This window comes from Strongylocentrotus purpuratus, unplaced genomic scaffold (assembly GCF_000002235.5).
Source record: "Strongylocentrotus purpuratus isolate Spur 01 unplaced genomic scaffold, Spur_5.0 spur5_scaffold_11, whole genome shotgun sequence".
NCBI classification, from domain to species: Eukaryota; Metazoa; Echinodermata; class Echinoidea; order Camarodonta; family Strongylocentrotidae; genus Strongylocentrotus; species Strongylocentrotus purpuratus.
In genome coordinates, this window is record NW_022145596.1 from 18,032,709 (window position 1) to 18,054,643 (window position 21,935).

General features: G+C 39.9%; 2 protein-coding genes across 2 annotated transcripts; one reads left to right on the plus strand and one right to left on the minus strand.

Annotated features, from left to right (window-relative positions):
• The first annotated feature begins 3,972 nt into the window (after nucleotides 1–3,972).
• On the plus strand, nucleotides 3,973–13,124 carry LOC105443175 (vacuolar ATPase assembly integral membrane protein VMA21-like). Its single transcript, XM_011676059.2, has 3 exons — nucleotides 3,973–4,087; nucleotides 8,179–8,291; nucleotides 11,703–13,124. The coding sequence occupies exons 1-3, from the start codon at nucleotides 4,053–4,055 to the stop codon at nucleotides 11,840–11,842; spliced, it is 288 nt and encodes a 95-aa protein (XP_011674361.2). The 5' UTR covers nucleotides 3,973–4,052; the 3' UTR covers nucleotides 11,843–13,124.
• Nucleotides 13,125–15,523: 2,399 nt separating this feature from the next.
• LOC100893875 lies at nucleotides 15,524–20,821 on the minus strand. Its single transcript, XM_003731228.3, has 4 exons — nucleotides 20,352–20,821; nucleotides 19,157–19,465; nucleotides 18,034–18,370; nucleotides 15,524–17,395 (listed from the first exon to the last, which is right to left on the minus strand). The coding sequence occupies exons 2-4, from the start codon at nucleotides 19,400–19,402 to the stop codon at nucleotides 16,773–16,775; spliced, it is 1,206 nt and encodes a 401-aa protein (XP_003731276.2). The 5' UTR covers nucleotides 19,403–19,465; nucleotides 20,352–20,821; the 3' UTR covers nucleotides 15,524–16,772.
• Nucleotides 20,822–21,935: the final 1,114 nt, after the last annotated feature.

Here is a 21,935-nt window from a genome sequence, read left to right on the forward strand (position 1 = left end):
ATGTTCATGAACCAATCCAGGATGCGCCAGGATGTACACTTTACCAAATCTAAGCATTTGGTTGGACATTGTTTTGGGAATTTTTATAACTCAATAACAATAGATAGGCCTAGGTAAAGACAGATAGATTTTTAAAAAGATCGTCATTGACTTTTACAGTAGCACAAAACTCAATCCCAGGGTAGCTCTTATTTTTTATCGTCTTCATATCGGGAAGGAGGGCAGGAAAGGGACGTTTAAACAAACCTTATAATATGTCTTTTACATAGGCACCTTACGCCACTTAAAACGTCTTGCATTGCCCATTTATGTACCTCGAGACTTCAGCGAATCTTCTCATATTTGGGGCGCCTTGAGAGTTTGGCACTTCATTTTGGATTGCTTGGACGGGATTTGAAGCTATTGTCCGGAATGACCGAACATTTTCAGAATAAAAAGCCGACTCTAAAGTTAAACAGTAAGGTCCAGACATCTTCCCCCGGCAGGTAACATATACCACCCAAAAGCTGAAAAAATCCACTATTCGAATATGTTATCAGCTAAGAATAAAAAATGTCGGCCAAAGTTTCAGGTGGCTTGAGAGTTTGGCACCTCATTTTGGATTGCTCGAACGGGATTTGAAGCTATTGTCCGGAATGACCGAACATTTTCAGAATAAAACGCCGACTCTAAAGTTTAACAGTAAGGCCCAGACATGTTTCCCCGGCAGGTGACATATACGACCAGAAAGCTTGAAATCTCCTCTATTTGAATATGTTATCAGCTAAGAATAAAAAATGTCGGCCAAAGATTTAGGCGCCTCGATAGTTTGGTACCTCATATTGGATTGCTCGAACGGGATTTGAAGCTGTTGTGCGGAATGACCGAACATTTTCAGAATAAAACGCCGACTCTAAAGTTTAACAGTAAGGCCCAGACATGTTCCCCCGGCAGGTGACATATACGACCAGATAGCTTGAAATCTCCTCTATTTGAATATGTTATCAGCTAAGAATAAAAAATGTCGGCCAAAGATTTAGGCGCCTCGATAGTTTGGTACCTCATATTGGATTGCTCGAACGGGATTTGAAGCTGTTGTGCGGAATGACCGAACATATTCAGAATAAAACGCCGACTCTAAAGTTTAACAGTAAGGTCTAGACATCTTCACCTGGCAGGTAACCTATACCACCGGAAGGATGAAAATCTCCTCTATTCGAATATGTTATCAGCTAAGAATAAAAAATGTCGGCCAAAGATTAAGGCGCCTTGAGAGTTAGGCACCTCATCAGGCGCGGATCCAGGATTTTCCAATAGGGGGGGGGGGGGGGGGGGGCGGAGATTTGAAAAATTGCGCAGACCGTTTCTCAACTCAACATACCAATACTGACAAGGTCATATTACAAGCACCATACCGGTACAATTTTTTTACATTTTCATCGGGGGGGGGGGGGGCTGAAGCCTCTTTCCTAAAAAAGTAATTTTCTGGTTTCACAATTCGGCTAGTGAGCGAAGCGAGCGAGCACAAATTTGAGGATAATATGTATTTTGTGAAAGTGTTATTTATCTCCAAAATATACGAGAAAAGATATTAAAAAAATCATATTCGGGCAAGTCGCTGTTCGCCCCCCCCCTCCCCCCTTTACGCGCGAAGCGCAGAAGCTTTGATGTTTCATGAAATTATTAGAGAAAGAAGACGATTCGTTGTACCGTTCTCGATTCTTAATCATTGTCTGAATTCAGTTTCCTCACCCCCTCTCGCGCGAAGCGCGGAAGCTGTAACATTTTATCAAATCATTAGAGAAAGAAGACGATTCGTTGTACCGTTCTCGACTCTTAATCCTTGTCTGAATTGAGTTCCTCCCTCCCGCGCAAAGCGCGGAAGCTTTGACGTTTCATTAAATTATTAGAGAAAGAAGACGATTCTTTGTTCCATTCTCGACTCTTAATCCTTGTCTGAATTGAGATTCCTCCCCCCGCGCAGAAGCTTTGACGTTTCATTAAATTATTAGAGAAAGAAGAAGATTCGTTGTTCCGTTCTCGATTCTTAATCATTGTCTGAATTGAGTCCCCCCCCCTCCCGCGCAAAGATTGACGTTTCATTAAATTATTAGAGTAAGAAGACGATTCGTTGTACCGTTCTCGATTTTTAATCATTGTCTGAATTCAGTTTCCCCACCCCTCCCGCGCGAAGCTCAGAAGCTGTGACGTTTTATTAAATCATTAGAGAAAGAAGACGATTCGTTGTACCGTTCTTGATTCTTTATATTGTCTGAATTAAGTTAGCCCCCTCCGCGCGAAGCGCGGAAGCTTTGAAGTTTCATTAAATTATTAGAGAAAGAAGACGATGCGTTGTACCGTTCGCGATACTTAATCATTGTCTGAATTCAGTTCCCCCCCCCCTCCGCGCGACGCGCGGAAGCTTTGACGTTTCATTGAATTATTAGAGAAAGAAGACGATTCTTTGTACCATTCTCGACTCTTAATCCTTGTCTGAATTGAGTTTTTTTTCCCCCCGCGCAGAAGCTTTGACGTTTCATTGAATTATTAGAGAAAGAAGATGATTCGTTGTTCCATTCTCGATTCTTAATCCTTGTTTGAATTCATTTTCCCCCTTCCGCGCGAGGCGCGGAAGCTTTGACCTTTTATAGTGTAATGAAATTATTAGAGAAAGAAGATAATTCATTGTTTCATTCTCGACTCTTAATCCTTCTCTGAATTCAGTTTCCCCCTCTAGCGGAAAGCGCAGAAGCTTAACGTTTCATTAAATTATTAGAGAAAGAAGACGATTTGTTGTACCGTTCTCGACTTGTAAGAATTTTCAAAATTGTTTCTTTGTCTGCTCCTATGTCCTTTTAATGCCCCTACCGCCCTAGCTACGCATGCTTTAAAGGGAAAATGAAACAATTATGATTGTGATAGCACACAATTAGGTCAGTAGAAATGAAAGGGGGAAAAAAATTATTACACCAACCATGGGGGGGGGGGGGGGGGGGGGGGGGGGTAAGCGGACACTTTTTTGGGGGGGGGGGGGGGAGTCCAAAAAAAATCGCAACGACTCAGCCAGCCGAAAAGTCGCTCAGTGGGGGGGGGGGGGGGGGGGGGGGGTAAGAGGACACTTTTTTTTTTTTTTTTGGTCTCGAAATTTCAAAATTTGACATTTTGCTCCGTTGGGGGGGGGGGGGGTAAGGTCACTACACACATAAAAATACCAAAGGGGGGGGGTTTAACCCCCAAACACCCCCCCTGCGTACGCGCCTGACTGTCACCTAGCGCCATTTCCTTGTCTTTCCCCCTTTCTCACCCGCCTTTTCTCTCCCCCCCCCCCCCCCCCCCCCCCCCCCCACCCACTCAGTGTTGTTTAGGGTACGCGCATGTACATGTATGTTCCCTCCCTTTATCTTCGGTGTGTAAAGTCAGTGCGGGCCGGATTTTTGTGTATTACGGGCCGGACTTTGTTGCGTGAAAAGTAACCCTTTATCGGAGATTTTGGGAACACGAATTCGATCCCTCCGACCCGGAGTGGGAGTGAGGTGGGGGGGGGGGGGGGGGTATCTTCTTTTTCTTTCTCCTTTTTTTTCTCTCTCTTCTTTCTTTTCTCTTCTCCTTTCTTTTCTCTTCTCCTTTCTTTTTTCCTCTTTTTTTTTGCGCCGCCAATAGGGGGGGGGGGGGGCCGCGGCCGTTTCGGCCCCCCCCCCCCCCTGGATCCGCCACTGCCTCATTTTGGATTGCTCGAACGGGATTTGAAGCTATTGTGCACGGATGTATTGGCAGTGTGCCGATAATTCCAATTATTTTTTGGATATAGAGAGTTATTAATCATATCATTGATAATATTATTTTGAAATAGACTACAAATTTAAATATTTTCATTTGAAATAGACGACAAATATAATTATTTTCTAGTGAGGAGCACTAAAGAGAATGAGCGCTATTTTTTTTTTTTCTTCTTTCTTTTCTCTTTTATTTTTTTGATGACACCGTAAATGTGATTGCCAGGTTCAGGAGTGAACGAGTCATTCAGCTGAAATCTGATTTCCGAAAATCTCCAAGAAGAGAAGAATTTACCAAACATGAGACGACCAGAAGATATTCGGGGAGTGAACAGGTATCAACTTACTTGTATTTATTATAGAACCTCCGAGTGTTTGTATTATGAGGTGCACTACTTGATATTTTGAGTTTTTTGCAGCCCATTTTCACGACTTCACGTTCACCACAGTCCCATTCGCTAATTTTGGTGATGTACAAATTGAGAACTAGTATGGCGGTGTGACCCATAGGAGCATCACTATCCTGGCTGTGTAGTAAAAGCTGTGCTTTTGATTCTCGACATTTCAAACACCACTGTACAAAACTCAACTGATTTCACTCAAAATCAGTACTTTAGTGACAATTGATGACACCTAAATAGCAGTAAAATACATTTATTTCAACTTACTGATGTTAAAAAGAATAATTTAAAAATTTAAATTGTAGATCTAACTCTAGTCTAAGTCTAGTGTCAAACTTTGCTTACAGCTGCATCGACATGATTGTGAACAGTCTATGCGATATTGTGTGGTGTGTGTATTTGTGTATAGACTTCTAGGTCCCTGCCTCACAGCATGTATGCAGTGCTAGAGGTCGATACGCTTTAGCATTGACTCTCTATGCTTTGCTGGAGTGGTGTGACCTAGCCTTAAGGGCTCCCTCGAAATGTTTTTTATGATATTGATCGAGGGAGCCTTAAACGGCACCCATAGGGTCCCATGGAGAGGTAGGTAAACAACATCTCAAATGTGTCCAGTGTGACCAAAGTTCGTGCGTGACCAAAGTTCGCTTTCTCAAAAAATCGGTAAGATTTTGAAAATCTGATATCACCAATGAAAAGAAGGTCATAAAATTACCCAGAAACCAAATTTTCTTTAGAATTGGGTGCGAAATTGTGCAAATATTGACAAAAGATCGGCAAATTTTGCAGTTATTTGCGTCCGTTCCGAAAAATTATCAACTTACCGATAAGGGTCTGGAAATCTTCATTTTGAGATCAGAAATCCTCAAAATTGTAAGTAAAGAGTGGTACTAACTAATTGTACGATATCTTGCCTTGCAAATTATGATATTACCTTATTTTTGATGAATCACATTTTTGATAAATCAACTGTAAACCACCGTGCGTGAAGTAAGGTCTCATTGTTTTTATGACTTTTTTTAGATACAGCCCGCACGAACGATCGGACATCGAATTTTTAGATCGCGATATCTCCGAAATCATTCGACGGTAAATTTTTCTAGTTGAACCAATCTGTAGTAAAAAACTTTGCCGTCCATTTGGTAATAATTGAAAGAAATAAAGTTGTGTAGAATGTGAGAAATCATAGATCGAATATCACATTTTGTAATATGTTCTGAAATGTCCGCGAACTTTGGTCACCCCTTCATATAAAACTAAATTTACATGTAGGGTCCACACATAAGAGCGTCACTATCCTGGCTGTGTAGTAAAAGCTGTGCTTTTGATTCTCAACATTTCAAACACCACTGTACAAAACTCAACTGATTTCACTCAAAATCGGTACTTTACTAGTGACACCTAAATAGATCTAGTCTAGATCTAGCAGTAAAAACTAAAATAGGTGGCGAGTTTGCTCATTCGGTAAAGCGTCCGCCTGTTGAACCAAAGATCCCGGGTTCGACTCCCACCTAGGCGGATGACTGAAGCCTGCGTTGTGTGTTAACGTGCCCCTTCCCTTGTTCATAGACGCAGGTTATGTTAAGTGGAAAACACTCCGTCCCTCGGATAGGGCATTAAATGGAGGCCCCGTGTAGAGAAGAGTTACTACCTTTGCACGTTAAGAACCCACTGCACTATTCGTATAAGAGTAGGGGGAAACCCCGGTGTACGTGGTCCACCTGCACACACCCCCAGTATAGTACGATAATACTCTGTTAAGAGGTTTGTACTCAAAAAGTAAGAAGAATACATTTTTTTCAGTCTAGAATCTACTGATTTTAAAAAGAATAATTTAAAAATTAAAATTGTCAGTCTAGTGTCAAACTTTGCTAGTTACAGCTGCATCAGCATGATTGTGTACAGTCTATGGAATATTGTGTGGTGTGTGTATTAGTGCTGTAGCCGAACCGAACGGAAGTTCGCCGAACATGGCACTTCCGAACCTGACCGAACCGAACCGAACACAAAGGCCTGGTTCGGATGTTCAGCAGAAATAATGTAAACGTTTTCGCAAGCTAATAAACTTGTCATTTTTTACCTAATTTTCATGTCTGCTCATTTTATGTTGACTTTTTTCCCATTTTGTGATTTATGCCTATCCAGTGGTGGGCACAACTTCACTGGTGCCATTTAAATCCCAAATCCTGACCTCTGCTACCTCGCGATCGCAAGCCATAAACAAGGATACATGTGTGTGATCTAGGCGCTGATCAAAACAAGTTCAGCTCAAACCCATTCAAGAACAAAAAAATTATTTTAATTTAACAATATCGCACAAATTTTACAATATAAATAATGAAATAAATATATATTATAGATCTAGTATGAAATTTATTTATTCAGGAAAAATAAGGATTTTATATTTTTCCTATTAAAAATAAACACTTATGAAAAAAAAAAAAAATCAACGAGCCTGATTTGCTATTCAAGATGCCAGCTTTCATGACTCTAACATTAGACAACAACCGTCTCGGAAAATCTTTAAAAAATATCATGTATTGACAAATTGAAAACATGATTCTTTAAAAATTGAAAATAAAATCCGATTCAAGACGGAAATACAAATGTAAGTAGTACTTTTCTTCACAAATGATTACGTTTAGAGCAGTTTTTTAATATGAAATTTGTGCTGATCCGAAGCACTGTTTTTCATCAGGAGTGGGAAGAATCCTCCGCGCTGGTCGGGCCCTATAACGATGCTTGCTATTATATTACCGAACCCCGAACCGAACCAAGTTCGGGTGACAAATTGCCGAACTCTGCCGAACCGAACCGAACACAAACATAGCTCTGACTTACAGCACTAGTGTGTATTTGTGTATGGGTCTAAAAGTACCTGGCTCACAGCATGTATGCAGTGCTAGAGGCCAATACGCATTAGCATTGACTCTCTATGCTTTGCTGGAGTGGAACTAGGGTCTAGTCTTCTTCTTCTTCTTCTGTTAGTATTTATCTTCCAAATCCAAGGGCTGTGCACCCTATCGGGAAGATTTTGAGAAACAAGTCTCACCTGCACCTTAGTTAGCTAGCTTGAATTTGTTTGATGTTACAATAAACAACTTGCAAACATGCAATTTATATAATAATGTTGTATTTTGTTATCAATCATCATCATCTTCTTCTTCTTCTTCTTCTTCTTCTTCTTCTTCTTCTTCTTCTTCTTTTTCTTCTTCTTCTTCTTCTTCTCCTCCTCCTCCTCCTCCTTCTCCTTCTTCTTCGTTTTCTGTTTACTTGTCTTTTCCATTGATGCTTTATTCATGTGCTATATATATTTAGTTACTTGTAACTGCAATACATGCGTACATGGAAATGAATAAATAAATACAATCTATCTATCTTGTTGCAGTAAAAAGCCAATGCTTTCCCCAGAGCCCTGCAATTTTTCTGGCATAGGAAGGGGGGGGGGTGCAGGGGTAGTAAGAAAGCCTTTGGAGCCTTTCTATTTATGCAGGCCAGCCTGGTCAGGCGTTGTCCCCGTTCAGTGCCAGAGCCTCATTTTTAAAGGCCACATTTTTGCCTTCTACTTATTTGCTGAGCTTCCTTCCAAGTTCCGTTCCTGCTGTTTTTCTTTGTTTACAAGTGAATGCCTGATATCTATCCTGTCTTTTACCTTTTTAATCAAATCAATCCATACTGTTAACAAAATAATCATTTTAGCACAGTTATGTACTGTTTATTGTAAATAACATTTAACCTCATACCCGCTGTAAACAAAAAATTGTTGTCACATGAAACAAGTCAAGTTGTGCAAATTGTTGAGGATGATCATGATCACAGCAATTAGACAAATTTAGTGTTGTGTCAATTGTAATTTAATTCTTTAATTAAATCAAATTCATGGCATGAAACTCTCATAAATATTAGTTACTTGCAAAATTTGCAAATATTTTATGCTCAGAAAAGTCTTTTAGGTTTACAGTATTGAACTTTGTGTATGGAATGTCATTTATCATCAGTCTTTTCCTTCCTCACCCTAAATACAGTCCAAACAGCTCGGCCTACTCCGCCACTCTTAGGAAACTCCTGTTGTATTCCTTTCTTCTCTTCACGATACCCATCTTCCTCTACTTTTGCCTGAAGCACACGATTCTTGAAGGTGAGTATCTGTTGCCATGGTAACAAAAGAGATCTTGTTATGATGGAAAATTATACCTCATGGAAACCCCCCCCCCAAAAAAAAAAAAAAAGCTTACACAAATCTAATGTGATACATGCCCATTCAATTCAATAAAAATGTACTTTGGTAGCTGATACAGGAGGAATCAGGATAATGCTGATGGAATGCTTCAACTTTTAGTGTATCGTTTGAAGAAAACCATTTGCCCTTTCCTAGTTTAAGTCGAAGGTAATTTTGATTGAAATTGGAACTGGAAATGGATGTTAAAAAAAATGGAGGAGATCATCTTCAAAGACTCCATGTGAAATTACTTGATACCGGCAGGCGCGCCGGAAGCAGTTTGGGATTGGGGGGGCAAACATTCCAGGGGGCTCACCTTCCAGGGGCAGTGACGTAACGAGCAAAAACGTTTGAAAGGGGGGGGGCAGAAGAAAAATCTGCATCACCATCACTCTTACACGTTACATGCAGGACAGGCCCCGCGGAACGTTTTTCAAAGTGGATTATTAACAATCAGGTAGAGCGTAAAATGGCGTGGGGTCCAGGGCCTGGGCCCAACCCCGGTAGGGGGTCAAGGGGCTGAGCCCCCAGAAGTTTAGGGGTTTTAGGCATTAAAATTATGGTCAGATAAGCATATTTAGATACCTTATTTGTGACACTGGCAGGCCACTAATTGGCGGAGAGTCCAGGGAGCAGAGCCCCCGGAAGCTCAGGGGTTTTAGGTCTTTAATAACGGTCAGATGAGCATACAGGGGACCGCCTTAGGGCCCTTGGTGGGGTCTGGGGGCGGAGCCCCCGTAAGCTCTGGGGTTTTAGACATTTAATTACGGTCAGATGAGCATCCAGGACCCCGCCTTAGGGCCCTTGGTGGGGTCCAGGGGGCAGAGCCCCCGGAAGCTCAGGGGTTTTAGGTATTTAATAACGGTCAGATGAGCATACAGGGGACCACCTTAGGGCCCTTGGTGGGGTCTGGGGGCGAAGCCCCCGTAAGCTCTGGGGTTTTAGACATTTAATTACGGTCAGATGAGCATCCAGGACCCCGCCTTAGGGCCCTTGGTGGGGTCCAGGGGGCAGAGCCCCCGGAAGCTCAGGGTTTTAGGTATTTAATAACGGTCAGATGAGCATACAGGGGACCACCTTAGGGCCCTTGGTGGGGTCTGGGGGCGGAGCCCCCGTAAGCTCTGGGGTTTTAGACATTTAATTACGGTCAGATGAGCATCCAGGACCCCGCCTTAGGGCCCTTGGTGGGGTCCAGGGGGCAGAGCCCCCAGAAGCTCAGGGGTTTTAGGTATTTAATAACGGTCAGATGAGCATACAGGGGACCGCCTTAGGGCCCTTGGTGGGTCCGGGGGCAGAGCCCCCGTAAGCTCTGGGGTTTTAGGCATTTAATTACGGTCAGATTAGCATCCAGGGCCCCGCCTTAGGGCCCTTGGTGGGATTCCAGGGGGCAGAGCCCCCGGAAGCTCGGGGGTTTTAGGTATTTAATTACGGTCAGATTAGCATCCAGGGCCCCGCCTTAGGGCCCTTGGTGGGATTCCAGGGGGCAGAGCCCCCGGAAGCTCGGGGGTTTTAGGTATTTAATTACGGTCAGATTAGCATCCAGGGTCCCGCCTTAGGGCCCTTGGTGGGATTCCAGGGGGCAGAGCCCCCGGAAGCTCGGGGGTTTTAGGTATTTAATTACGGTCAGATGAGCATACAGGGGACCGTCTTAGGGCCCTTGGTGGGGTCCGGGGCGGAGCCCCCGTAAGCTCTGGGGTTTTAGGCATTAATTACGGTCAGATGAGCATATTTTGGCGTGGGGTCCAGGGCCTGGGCCCCGGTAGGGGGTCAAGGGGCTGAGCCCCCAGAAGTTTAGGGGTTTTAGGCATTACAATTATGGTCAGATAAGAATATTTAGATACCTCATTTGTGACATTGGCAGGTCACTTATTTTTTCTCTCTCTCTTTCTTTCTTTTTCTCTGTAACAAATTTTTTCAACAATTGAGGGTGGCACGAGTCCCCGAGCCTGGCCGTTCTGCAGACCCTAACATAAATGCTTCTAAATAAGCATATTTTTCGCCCGACTGTAAACTTGGGAATTTCTAATTTTCCATCAAACGCATAAAAAGGTATGACTTACAAAAAAAATGAGAAAATATACCGGAAAATCATGTCATTTCAGCAACATTTGTACATCACTGGTATCGAATAAAAAAAATACCCCCCCCCCCATCAGTACGCCATCGTTCAGGGGCTCATAAGCTTCTCACCCCTATAACAAAAAACAGACACGCTTTCCCATTCTCTCGCAATATGTCCACGATATGCGCGTATCGCTATTATAAAAACCTACATTGATAAATATAGGTAGCATGCGCAATGTTCAGGAAATTTAATTCCTGTTAACTTTCCTTTTCTTTGAATGGAATTTCATACGTCATTTAATTCAGGTTTTTATTATTGTTATGTTCTTTTGGGTTAAAAATACAAACCATCTTTACTCGTTTACTGCTTTTTTTTTTTTTGAGGGGGGGGGGGCGTTTTGGGGGGGGCAAAAAATGCGTTTTGCCCCCCCCACTTTTGTGATTGGGGGGGCAGCTGCCCCCCCTGCCCCCCCACTTCCGGCGCCTATGGATACCGGTAACTGTTGTTGTTGTTGTCGTTTGGTGTTATCAGCGTTTCATTTATTTTTAGAATATTTACGCCTTTCACTTTTCATTTTTACTATTTGTAAATTCGTACTCTTCTCTTTTTTTTTCTTTCTTTTTTTTGTTAATAATATAATCTCAGATCTACTGGTCCATGAAAACCGGTAACTGCATCTGACTGATACTTTTATGACTCATTAACTCTATGAATAAACAGTTTACTTCACCAAAGTCTGCCATGTAAAACTTTGAAAAGGTCAATGATTCCTGAGGAGAAAAAATGGATTTATACAAATAATGCATGTGCTATCCACCCTAGAAGTAAACGCTTATCATAAGTACTTCCTCGTTTTAATGTAGAAAGCCCTAATTTTACAACATTTTTAGCTAAGAGTAGGGTTGCCAAATTTGAGCAGATTCAGATGAAAAGATTAGTTGATGAAGAGTTAGACAGTTGAGCAAAATTAAATGTAGAGCTGAGATACTTTAATTTGCCTTGAAGCAGGCTGGACTCTACTTGAGTATAGACTAAAATTTATTTTGTTTGGGGATGTGCGCTGCCTAGACTGTCTATGTGTCGCTGCAGGAAATCCCTTTCCAAAAAAGTTTTAACAATTCCTCCAAGATTTTACTTTTAGTTTCTAGCTAGCGTGAAGCTGAAGATCTTGTGGAATATTGCATCAGAAATTTATATGTTGTATCAAATGTTATGGATCCACCCTTTCTTTTCTTTTTTGTGTTATCTTTTGATTTTATTTACAGGTATGTTCCAAGTAGCTGAACATAGTGCCACCCTGTACGGGGCCTTTGCAGCAATAGCAGCAGTCCATGTGATTCTTGGTCTCTTTGTGTACAGTGCATTCATGGAGGAGGAAAGAGCAAGACCTGTGAAAACTGATTAGTTTTATTTTTAAGTCTTTTCTAAAAAAAAATAATGACACTAAATATACTACAAAGTCATCTATCATCAACAAGGATACCATGTGACTGTCTTCGTGACCATCTGAGGAATATTTTTTAATTTTTTATTAAACTTTGCGAAGATATGTTCTTTACATGAGATAAAGTGTGTGGGGGACATTTAGAAATGGATGACATAAAGACACTGTATATAACTGCTGGAAGGCAATTGAGATTCATGAACTTCAGTGTTACCCCCAGTTACTGCTCTTTTAGTCACAGCAAAAACAGCATCTATTTCCGTTTTGACCAACTTGATTTATTCTACTCTTAATTGTTGGACAGCAAGGAAACGAGAGAGGATTGTTTTTCTTCCTTGTTTTGAATTAATATATTTATAATTAAAAAAACAAGTGATTCTGGTTGAGTAATCCAAGTGCTTAAAGGGAAAAACCAACCTTAAAACTAAACTACTCTAAAAGAAAGGGGAGATATTAGAGAAGTAGACCTGTAACAAAATTGGACAAAAATTTAGAAAGTTATGAATTTTGGAAAGTGTGTAGATACCTGTGGACACTTCAACAGAATCGGCAGAGTCAATGTGACGAAGGTGCCAGACAACTTTCCCATTTATTCCAGCATACAAACTGACTAAAATGTCGATTTTTCAAAATGTATGACGCTGGAGAGTTTTTCTTTTAAGGAACCTTTGATAATATGCTACCCACAATATGCCCAAAAGGAGAAGGCGATTAGCAGAAAAACAGAATGCATAGGTATTTTGTATACATGCCAAATGGGAGAATTGTCTATGAGTATGTCACTATTTCAGTCACCGTTTTGCCAATTTGTGTAATTCAAACCCTCGCCATTCTGTTTCTCTTATTTTTCTGCTTAAAAATGAAAATGAAAATGAAATTATTACAAAAGTTGGACTGCCCCAAGTGCCCTTTAATGTGACTTTGTCTTTTCAGTGAATTTGAAAATAATGTCTCCCTTTTGTGCAATATGGTAGTCTCAAGTTCTTAAATTCATGTAATTTACTTAATACTCCTCTCAGTCTCTGGATTCTTGTATGTTTGTTAAGTTGATTTTTTTGTTTGTTAATGATTTAAGAGGGAAAAGATGGAGTGATAAGGTAATCTTATATTGATGGAGAGTGGGTCATCATGATTTCTTTTTTCCTATATACATGTAGTATGGCCCAAGTATTCTTTAGTACTGGTAATACACATGCAGCCATCTTTTGTCAAATATTTGGGCACAATTTCTCTTTAATGACGACCATTTAGTCATCATTTTATCAGATGATATTCAAGAGGACCCACTGCAGTCCTATATATGACTCCTAGTTTCATTAACAAAAGGTGAAATTTCGGAAAAATTTCAATTTCAATCTTTTAATTTGATATATATATATATATTTTTGGGGGGTGTAGATCTTCAGTTACATTCAAGGGGGGGGGGGGGCAGTGCAGACAGGTTTCGGTAAAGGTGATGACAAGTTTAAAAAGTTCTATGTCATAGAAATTATGCATGCAATGTTGGTAAATATAATTCGCTGAAACATAATAGAGAATTATTTGATTTCTAATGCGCATAATTATGTTCATGTAAATGGTTTTGAGAGAACTAATCTTGAGAGTATATTTTCAGTTAATTTTCACTTATTTCAAGTAGAAATATTCAATTTTTCCATTGATCATTGAATCATTAAAAAAAGTACTATATTATGGCAGTGTTGCTTGATATATTGTAAATCATTAATAAGAATTCATAAGCATCGCTTTTTTTCTTTCCGGCCCTTTTTTCAATGCAATTCTCAGATCTCAGTATTGAAAATTGATAAACCAGTTTTATGGATTCAAACTATTGTTGCACATGCAAAATAAATGTAAAATCTGTAAACTAGATCAATGCTTCAAATGTTTTGCATTGAATGAATGCACAAAGTAATGGTGCTTGTACATGTACAACCTCATGTAGTTATAATGATTGCATTCCATGTACATAATATGTGTATAAGCTCTGGCATTCCTCATGCCATTGTAGATATTGTTGTATGATTGCGCAACAGTTGGAAAACAGTTGCGTATACATGTACATGTAAATGGTTCTGCTTTTCACTTACTTGCATGTATGCACATGAAATTCATTTGTGTAATGTATTTCTGTATACATGTAGATACAAAGTTCTGTCCTTTGTCATTTCCTACAAGTGTATCAAATACATGTAACTCATGAATTATGCATGAATACAATTATGTAAGTGACATAATACTTTCCAACAACCAGTACGGAAGCATAATTCTATTGTTTTGAACATAGACAAGTACACCTCTATTGTGAATCATTGCTTGCCATTTAAAGTTCCTCAGATTTATGTGTATGATGTACATGAACACTGTCTAATTTGGAAGACATTACATGTAAAATGCCATAATGTCAATTACAGTACAATAAAAAATTACCTATAAATAATGATTTGAGTTCTTAGATTTGAATTATTTTAGATTTTAAAACTCAATTTAATTAGTTTTAGATCAATATTGGTTTCAAATTAATACTTTGAAATTCCTCCCTGTTCCAAAATTCTTTATTGACATCATATTTCCTTGAAATTCTTGACTTCTGTTAATGATATTCCCAGATTTCATAGTCAATTCCGAGATTCCTATCCTAGGGTGGTATTGATAGTAAGAATCTGAGACAGTCATTTGAATTTGCAGCAAATATTGAATTTATGATACTGTTATTCCATTTTATATTTAAAAAGTGAGAGGATGGGGTTTAATCATAAATTTAAATTTATTTTGTGTACTATTTTTTTTTCTTTACATGTGTCCACTTTGAATTGTGTATCATGGAAATGACATATTCATGCATGAAAAGGATAAACCAAACACAAAGCAAACAAAGTATTGATTATTAATACATTTAATCTATAAGACTCCACCACCTTTCGAATTGTAAAATTTCTTTGTATAAAAGAGCCGGAAAGGACAGCAAATACATGTATTTGCACTGCAATAGAAAGAGTTCTGTACTATTACACCATTTTACCGATGTCACACCACTATAATTGCACAGTATTGAGAAACATAGTAAACTTTTCACTTCATTTTATAGAATCGATAAACATGGAAAGGAGCATGTACTATTTTCATTATTTTTACATCATAAATAATTATTTCAGTAAATTGTGTAAAACTCACCCACCACACAACAATATCCTACCTATTTATTTCAGAAGATATTTCTTTAAAACAAATCCAAACTATGTTGCACATATATTTACATTTTTCATCTCACTTATATCTATGACATGAGCAAGCAGACAAAATGGAGTAAGCTTTCAATTAGCGTACATACATACACACATATTATGTATATACATTCATTTAGAAAACAAATAATGTTAGATACTGAAAGAGAGAGGCAATGGGTAAGAGATTGAGGGTGAAAGAAAGAGGGAGAGGAATTTTCAGGGAATAAATAAGGAAGTGAAGAATATTAACGAAAAATTGAATGCAAAGGAGATGAGAAAGGAGAAAGAAGGATAGACTTGAAAAAGCTTCTTTCTTTATTTTTTTAATTTTTTATTTATTTATTTATTTATTTATTTATTTTATATATTTATTTATTTATTTATTTATTTATTTATTTATTTTTTTTTTTTTGGGGGGGGGGGGGGGGTTTAAATCGGAGAAAGAGAGGGGGCAGATGGAGGGCTCTTTTGAGTTGCATCGCCACAAAGCCGTTTTATGTTGCCTATTACAGCCAGCTACTGGACACCAAGTTCATTGTGTCAGTCGGTAAAAGAATAGAGTTTGTTGCTTAGTGGGGCATAACAAACAGCAAAATAATATGTCCATGCCCACATAATCTGCATGATCAGCCTCTCTCATTACTGTTTCACACAACAACGCCACCTTTGTCAGACGGTCACTCAAGCAATGTTTATTTTCTAGAAGAAAAAAAAGGGGTTTAAAACTGTCAACATGTTGAAAATGTATTATGCTGAAACTGTTATTGTTCATCCAAATGCTATAGGACCCTATACTTATGTATATAATTCGATGAGGAGAGCTGTGACGTTTGCTTACATATAGACCTATTATTAATATCAACAACTTTTGGTGCAGCAAATTTTGCATTTTGACATCATCGCATTCGGGCAAGTATACCATCACCTCATTATCGGGTTTGGGGATAGGCCTATATTTGTTATTTATATCCTACCTGGTATATTCTTAAGACAAAAAAAAAATAATATTGCCACTATATAATGAAGAATTATTTTATTCCTTTGTCGCTTTTAATACCTCGCTGGTTGTAGGCCTACCGCCTATGTGAAAATTATTATAATTGGTAGGCCTACATTTGGGCAAAAATTAACCCCTCCCCGGGTGAAATTATGCTTGTACGCCTATGCTGTGCCCCGGCGCACCAAAATTAAAAATACGTATCTTTATTTCTGTGCTCATGTGCCCTCACGTCGGTAAGGCATAGCTTGTGGCAAATATCTCAATGTATTAGTTTAACAAAAATGTTCTGATGGTTTTCGTCTCCGGCCGTCTTCGAAATTCAAATTATATTTTGCTCTGAATTTGTGCCATGAATTTGAATTGTGAATAATTACCTTTAAATAACATTTGTTGAGAAGGCAAAAGAAATAACAATTTAATATGACAAACTGATGGTAAAAAGTGGTTACATCACATCACAAATTTCACTCATAACAAATAACTACCGCACCATCAGAAAACCTGGGGCCCGTTTCATAAAACTTGTTATCTATTAGAACTGCTAAATTTCTATGACAAATTTGCTCTCAGCCAATCAGATGCCATGATTTCAGTAGCCTGTAACAGTAGCTTTTAACTTGTTATTGATATCAAGTTTCATGAAACAGGGCCCTGCACACAACCGTCACCATTCCCCACGATCTAAAAAGTTTGCAAACTGATCAAGATTCAAAGCGGCTGGTTCCGTCTTTCGTCTCAAATGCCTCATCCCTTTAGCTATAGAACTTTCAGACGCCCCTTCGGCTTTCGGTACATGGATCTTAGGTAATCTCAACCTATTACCGGGTGACTCAATCAACTTGTTTCCGTCATCTTCGGGCGGTATCAGCGAAAATTTCTTAGAGGACATCCCGGAAAACCCTTTTTGTTTGTTTCTCAACGCCACCTCCGCCAATGGGTCCTTGATCATGGCTCGAAGGTCGATCTCCTCCTGATCATCCTCATCACTCACCGCCTCGGCGTCATTTGACGGTGCTGGGCGCTCTGGCGTTAACGCAGTAGGTGCAACAACGTTAGAAACGAAAACGGCAGAAGCTGTCTTTCGCACGACTGTGTATGCATTCGAATCACTGTCTGAATCGTTGTGGTCTTCGTTGCTCTTCTTGCTTGAGGATTCGCAGAGGATGTCCTGACACCGAAGACACAGTGAGCACTTGTGGCACCAGCCTTCGAGACCGATGAGGGCGTCGTCGGCCAGACAGATGGTGTGCTTGCATCGCCAACAGCTCGTCCTGAAAAGGGCAGTATCTGTATTCGAAATTAAGAAGGCGCCATAATTTATATCAGCTTCAATAAGAAAACCTACACTCATAATAATAATGATAATAATAATAATGATAATAAAAACGTTACTTATAAAGCGCTTACCACCGAAGTCTCTAAGCGCTAAAGTCATAATTCTTCATAAGTTGAAGAGGACTTTTGTTGGACAGTAAGAAAATAATATCAGTAGGCCAGGATGCCTAATGATGAAGACCGATGGCGTATCAACGGGAAGGGAGTACAGAAGCATGTGCTCCAAGTACACTTAAAGGAGAGAGGAAGAGAGAGAGAGAGAGAGAGAGAGAGAAAGAAAAAAGAAGAAGAAGAGACTCTAGAGAAATTGAAAGGGTAAGGGGGAGACAGGAAAGAAGACAGTTGAAACTCTTATGCACCCTTCCTCCTTATACATGCCTTATCGATGGACTTGTTAATTCGAATTTCATTTATCGAATAAGACTGGTGTGCTCCCCCCCCCCCCCCATTCCATGTCAATGTGTGTATCCCCTCTAGTCTAAGCCACTATTAGTGATTGGAAACTTGATGATTTCTCTTTCTGAAAAATGTAAAATGTAAGTAAATCATTAGGATCTTTAATATACTCACGAACACTAATCTCATCTTACGTTTTTCATGAGGTTTCTCATAAATGAAGAATCTTCCGACATCCTTGTAGCAGACTCCCTTCCCTAGAACATTGGTGAAGCAACACAGCTGCGTTCCCCTAATGATACCGTAGACGTTGTGGTGAAGGTATTTCTTATCCATGGCCAATTCCGTGATCGTCACTTTTTCCAGTTGGATCGACGTCGGACCTTTACTCCGCTCGACGAAGTACGATCTGATGGCGTCGGCGCTCGTGTTTTGCATTCCGTAGAATTTGTGTTCATGAAGAAGAAAGCTCTCGCCGATGTGCTCGGGAACAGCCACAAATTTCCCGTACCGCCCGTAGTTGAAAAAGACCTATCATGTATGCGAAACAAGGATTCATGCCAATACATTAGATTAATGAATCATTCTGAGAAGAAACGAGCATAACAGAAAATGCCACCTATAACTTCGTGCCAAACGACCTCATACTAGACTTGAACAAAAATCGACCTAAGGTAATTTCAAGATGCCCAACATGGCGCTTAGAGACTTCTGACAAAGTAAGTGTTAGGCGCTATATAAGCACTGTAATTATTATTATTAAATTTCTCGGAAGATGTGCAGTCGTGTTGTGCATGCTTGTAGAATGTCAATTAAACGTACAGAGAATAGAACTACATAATTATCAAAAAGCAATGTCCACATTCATGATAATATTGTTTGATATTTTCACATTCAGAATAGAAAATTTGACTTGATTTGATTTTTTTTGCATTCCATATAAATATACGAATTTTTTGGTAGGATAACAAACATAAAACACCATAAGGTTCTTTCTTACAATTTATATAAGCAAAATTAATATACATGACATTATCACTATATTACCAGGGGCCTTAAGGCAGACCCCGGGATGCTCATCTGACCGTAATTAAATGCCTAAAACCCCTGAGCGTCATGGGGCTCTGCCCCTGGACCCTAGAAAAACTTTATACAATTATTTGCGGAAGAAGGACATGATTGTTCGATGCTTCTATAAAGGGAATGTACGTTTTGTTTCTTATCATCCAGCGAAGACGAAGACGAAATTTCTTAAAGAATTAATAAACCCTAGGCAACAGGTATGGCTACGGGGCTAAATTAGTAATACAATATTACCTGGAGAGCTTGTGGGTCTCGGTCAATACGGTATATCCCGGCGACGGGGGCGTGAACGTCGTCGATTCCCCGGTCGAGAAGCTGGGCAAAGAATAACGAACGAAGTTTCTCGATGCTGGCCCTCGTCGTCTCCAGCATGGTGCCACCGACATTGAACTTCAACCATTTATCGCCATCGACCACGTATTCGGCCGGGAGTTGGACCGACTCGGCTGGCAACTCCTTGATCGATGCAAATGACGACATCGTCGCATCGAATGTCTACGTTTTTTTCAGGGCGTGGTTTGGTATTCACGCCATCGAGGAAGTCTGTAACCAATAATTAAGAAATAAGAGATTGTAGTTATAAAGTAACCGGTTAACAAACCAAATACGAAAGTCAACATTTTTATAAACTCTCAGGATTATATTCACTTAGACTTGGAGGGTTCATAAAACAAACATCCTATGCCGTATAATTTATTTTATTTTTTTTAGCAGATGTTTCTGCATTTATTGATGAAACAAATATATAACATTAAAATAACAATAATAGTATATAATATAATTGATTTACATAAAGAGTGACAACTTAAATACACACCAATAAAAATGCATTATTGAAAGCTTGAAAGTATGGAGGTAAGTAAAAATAATCAAGATAAATGCAGAGGCCAACTATCATATTAAGCAAGGATGCTCGAGTCGATAGCAGCCGGAAAGGGAGGGGGGGTAAAGATAATGGGGCTATGAAAATTAATCCTACAATCTAGAGATTGCACTCATGATCTTCCTTTTCAATTGGAGAGGGGGGGGCGTTTCCACGAAGAAGAAAAAAAAATCAGCAATATTTCGATTCCGATTTCAATTTTGTAAAAGTCTCATCCATATCCCGCTGTCCGAGTTGGTCAACGCATACACCTTTTTCCTGACAATATGATTGTCTATGAACATTGCAATCCAAATTAGCATGACACATTTTGTAACAAGACAATTTCTCCACACCAATTAACGCCTTTACGCTTTCCTTGTCAAAACATCTATTTATAATGCTCAGCGTTATAAGTGACAGTCCTCAACTGAGACATGTTTTTGTTTTATCATAGGACGATTTGATCAAAATACGCATGAAGAATAATGACAAATTAGCCTCCTGCATATATTTATATATTTACAAATAATTTCTCATGATAGACAATGAATTATTCATTCTTACCACTTGCTTTAGATCAGCTGAGCGCCTTACTGTCCTACGCGAAAAAGGGACCCTTTGAATTTCCTTTTACGACAAAATGTCTTGCCTTTAGCTCTCCAAATCAGAAGATAATATATAACTTCTTCGTCGCTTCAAATCACTTTGGGGACATCCATATTATTCGATCAAATTCCATGCACGAAAACGTCAAGCGGTTGCTTCAACAACAAAACTACAATACTTTCGATCACTGTTTCGCGGATTCCAGTACTCCCGGCATCTACCCCGAAATAATACCATCAAGATTCACTCGTCCCGAGGTCAGCAGTAAAAATACCATGACTTAATCCATGGTAGCATATTTATCTTGATTATCTTGAGAAAAAAGATGATAGTGATGATGATGCATCAATTAAACTCATTAGTTCAATACTAAGTCGATACGCATCTCTGTGTACATGTATATGACTGTCTTGACATTTCTTTGGCCTTCCCCGTGCGACATAACACAACGGAGACCACACCAAATCGATATTGTTTAGTATAAGAAGGGCAGTATGGTGCACGTAGGCAAATGGGACCAAAAGAGATCAGAAATCGATTTTAATTTGGGTCTGGTGTGCGCCATTGTTAGTCTTTCTTGACCGGCCCGGTGAGGCGTTTGAGTCAGCCAACAGGTTTAGGACCGTGACTGTTTTTTCTGATTAAATCAAAATACCATGTTCCCAACTGAAATCTTCAGACCGTTAAAAGGTGTCCGCAGTGTTTCAATACCAGTGGCGTAGTGACAAAGAGGCCAATGGACACGTGTCTCATAATAAATCGTAATCATAATGACCTTATTAATTTCAACGAGTAAGACAGATCGAAGGCCCTCAACTTGGGGAGTGTTTCACAAAGCCCTTTTCGATGACAATTGACAATAATCAGTGACGAATCTGCTGATAACCAATCAGCTGCGAGAATTTCAGTAGCTTATAACAAAAACTGTAATTTGTCACTAATGACAAGTTTTGTGAAATGGGGCCCAGGACACACGCTGCGTATATGTCCCAGGCGCGGATCCAGGATTTCTTAGGGGGGCCCCAAATTTAAAATCATGCATGCCAAATATTAGTACGTAGTGGTTACCAGCAGTGGCGTAATGAGCAAACACGTTTGAGGGGGGGGGGGGGAGAAAAATCCGCATCACCACCACTCTTACATGCATGCAGGCCCGGCTGAACGTTTTTCAAATTGGTTCGGGGGAGGGGGGTGGGGGCTAAAGTATTTATGATCAGGTAGAACATAGCATAAATTGGTGTGGGGTCTAGGGGCAAGGCCCCGGCGGGGGTCAAGAGGCGGAGCCCCCGAAGCTCAGGGGGTATGGGCATTACGGTCAGACGAGCATATTTTGATACCTTATTAATGACACTGGGAAGTCACTAATAATAATGGCGTGGGGTCCAGGGGCCAGATCCCCAAGAAACTCAGGGATTTGAGGCACACAATAACCGTCAGAGGAGCATATTTTGATAACTCATTATTTTGTGAGACTGGCAGGTCATTGTTTTGTGGGAGGGTGGGGGGGGGGGGGGGGGGGGCTCGAGCCCCCGAGTCCCGCCG